Genomic DNA, 2,270 nt, shown 5'->3' with positions numbered 1-2,270 from the left:
TTTTTTTTTTTTTTTTCTCTTTCCCCTGCCTGAAAGGGGCTATTCTGCTTGAATTTGTGGAAGCTACTGTGGATCTGATCCTGCCTTTTAAGGGAAGCCAGTAGGGGACTCAGTTGTACAAATAGAGCAGAATTGGGCGCTAAGAAAATAAATAAGGGGGTTGCCTTGGGATATTGGGGATTCTTTGACTTCTCGCAGGGAAAAGATGGTGCCCGGTGGAAATATGCTGGAAAAAAGGATGGTTCATGGGGGGGTGGGCTGTTGGGTAGAGTATTTTAGAAGTAATACCCTAAATTCTATCATTTATCTGCTTCATGCAGCAAGTCTCATGCTTTAGAGAGCTTCTAATCCAGCCAGCCCTGGGCTGGGAGGAACAAGCTGAGCCTGAATCCAAATCTACATTTCTTTGACATTAGAAGAGGGGGACAACTCTCTGGGGAAAGATGAGCTGCACGACAAGCTCCTCTGCTTCAAACTGAATGAATTTTCATGAGGAAACACTCTGCTGATCACTCCTGACTGGCAGATTGGGAGGGGAAGCTGCTCTGTTTAGAAAGCCAAGGAGAGTTCAGTAGGATGAAAACGTCCAGACTGTGACATTTTTCTTCCAGAAAACTCTCCTTGCCACTGTTTGGTTTAATATTTGGACTGCAGGAGAGATGTGAGATCAGGATTTCCCAGTCTAAATTCACAGAATCCCAGCACAGTGGGGGTTGGAAGGGACCTCTGGGGATCATCTCACCCACCCCCTGCTCCAGCAGCTCACCCCCAGCAGGGTGCCCAGGGTCACAGCCAGGAGGGTTTGGGATCTCTCCAGAGCAGGAGACTCCACAGCCTCTCTGGGCAGCTGCTCCAGGCTCTGCACCCTCACCCCAAACAAGTTTCTCCTCCTGCTCAGGTGGCACCTCCTGGGTTCCAGTTTGGGCCCCTTGTCCTGTCACTGGCACCACTGAGCAGAGTCTGGCCCCAGCCTCTTGCCCCCCGGGGCCCTTGAGCTCTTGCTCAGCACTGCTCAGATCCCCTCTGAGGCTTCTCCTCTCCAGCTCAGCAGCCCCAGGGCTCTCCGCCTGGCCTGGCACAGAGATGCTCCAGCCCCTCAGCAGCTCCACAGCCTCTGCTGGACTCTCCCCAGTAGCTCCTGCTCTCTCTGGAACTGGGGAGCCCAGCACTGGGGCTTGACTTATGCTCAACTATCTAAATAATTAATAATAAGTAATAATACATAATTCCTAATTGAAAACGATGCTTGGCTATTTAAAACCTGCTTCTTGCACCTTCCCCTCGCCCAGTCCATCTGGGTTTGTGGTCTCAGAGCCCTGCAGTCCCCTGCTCACCCCCTTTGCCCTGTGTTCCCTTGCAGGACTCCCTGCTGTGTTTGTGACAGCGTGGGCCAGCGTCAGAGCCACTCTCGCCGACACAGAGTAAGTCACCCTGAGTCTTCCTCTCTCCCTTCTACCTCTGATGTTTTTGGTTTTAGGGTTTTTTTTGGCTACTTTGTGGGTCAATTGAAAGGGTGAAAGGAAGCAGGGAAAGTCTGAAGGGATTTCTGCCAGGAGGTTAGCCAGCGTTTGGGGGGTTGTGTGGTGCAGGAGGATGAGGTGGGTGCAGCTCTCCTGGCTTTCCTTTGGACAGCATTTGAGTGTGGACCTCTGCAGACACTGTCCCTGGGGCTGGAGTGGACTGCTGCAGAGCCAGGCAAGGCCAGCACAAGGATCTTCAGAGCCTGGAATCATGGAATCATGGAATCATAAAATCATAGGATGATTCTGGATGAAAAGACCTTCAAGATCATCAGGTCTAACTCAGCACAGCCAAGTCCACCACTGCCCCATGTCCCTCAGCCCCACACCTACACAGTTTTTAAGTCCTTCTGGGGTTGAGGACTCCACCACTGCCCTGGACAACCTGGTAAATCAGAGAACCACAGAATCACAGAGTCCTGGCATGGCTGGGGTTGGAAGGGACCTCTGAAGAGCATCTCCTCCAACTCCCCTGCTCCATGGTATTCATGGTGTGAAAGCCAGCAGGACTTGGGCAGGAATTGTCCCCATTGTCCCCCTGGATTCAACACTGGGGAGGCTGCCCCTTATATCCTGGGGTCAGTTTTGGGCCCCTCAGTCCCAGAAAGACCTTGAGGGGCTGGAGCGTGGCCAGAGAAGGGCAACGGGGCTGGGGAAGGGTCTAGAGCCCAAGTGTGGGGAGGAGCAGCTGAGGGAGCTGGGGGTGCTGAGCCTGGAGCAAAGGAGGCTCAGGGGAGACCTGCGGGAGCT

General features: G+C 53.1%; 1 protein-coding gene across 1 annotated transcript in view; it reads left to right on the top strand.

Annotated features, from left to right (window-relative positions):
- Positions 1 to 1,360: 1,360 nt before the first annotated feature.
- LOC103779954 (parathyroid hormone/parathyroid hormone-related peptide receptor-like) overlaps positions 1,361 to 2,270 on the top strand; it is a gene marked incomplete at its 5' end in the record, with an annotated part of 9,301 nt that continues 8,391 nt past the window's right edge. The window contains one exon of the mRNA XM_008947601.1: positions 1,361 to 1,421. Within this exon, the coding sequence (XP_008945849.1) occupies positions 1,361 to 1,421 (61 nt within the window). The remainder of the gene's footprint in view (positions 1,422 to 2,270) is intronic.

The sequence above is a fragment of the Merops nubicus genome, unplaced genomic scaffold, assembly GCF_000691845.1.
Source record: "Merops nubicus isolate BGI_N331 unplaced genomic scaffold, ASM69184v1 scaffold4389, whole genome shotgun sequence".
Lineage (NCBI taxonomy): Eukaryota > Metazoa > Chordata > Aves > Coraciiformes > Meropidae > Merops > Merops nubicus.
This window is presented reverse-complemented; position numbering and strand designations above follow the sequence as displayed.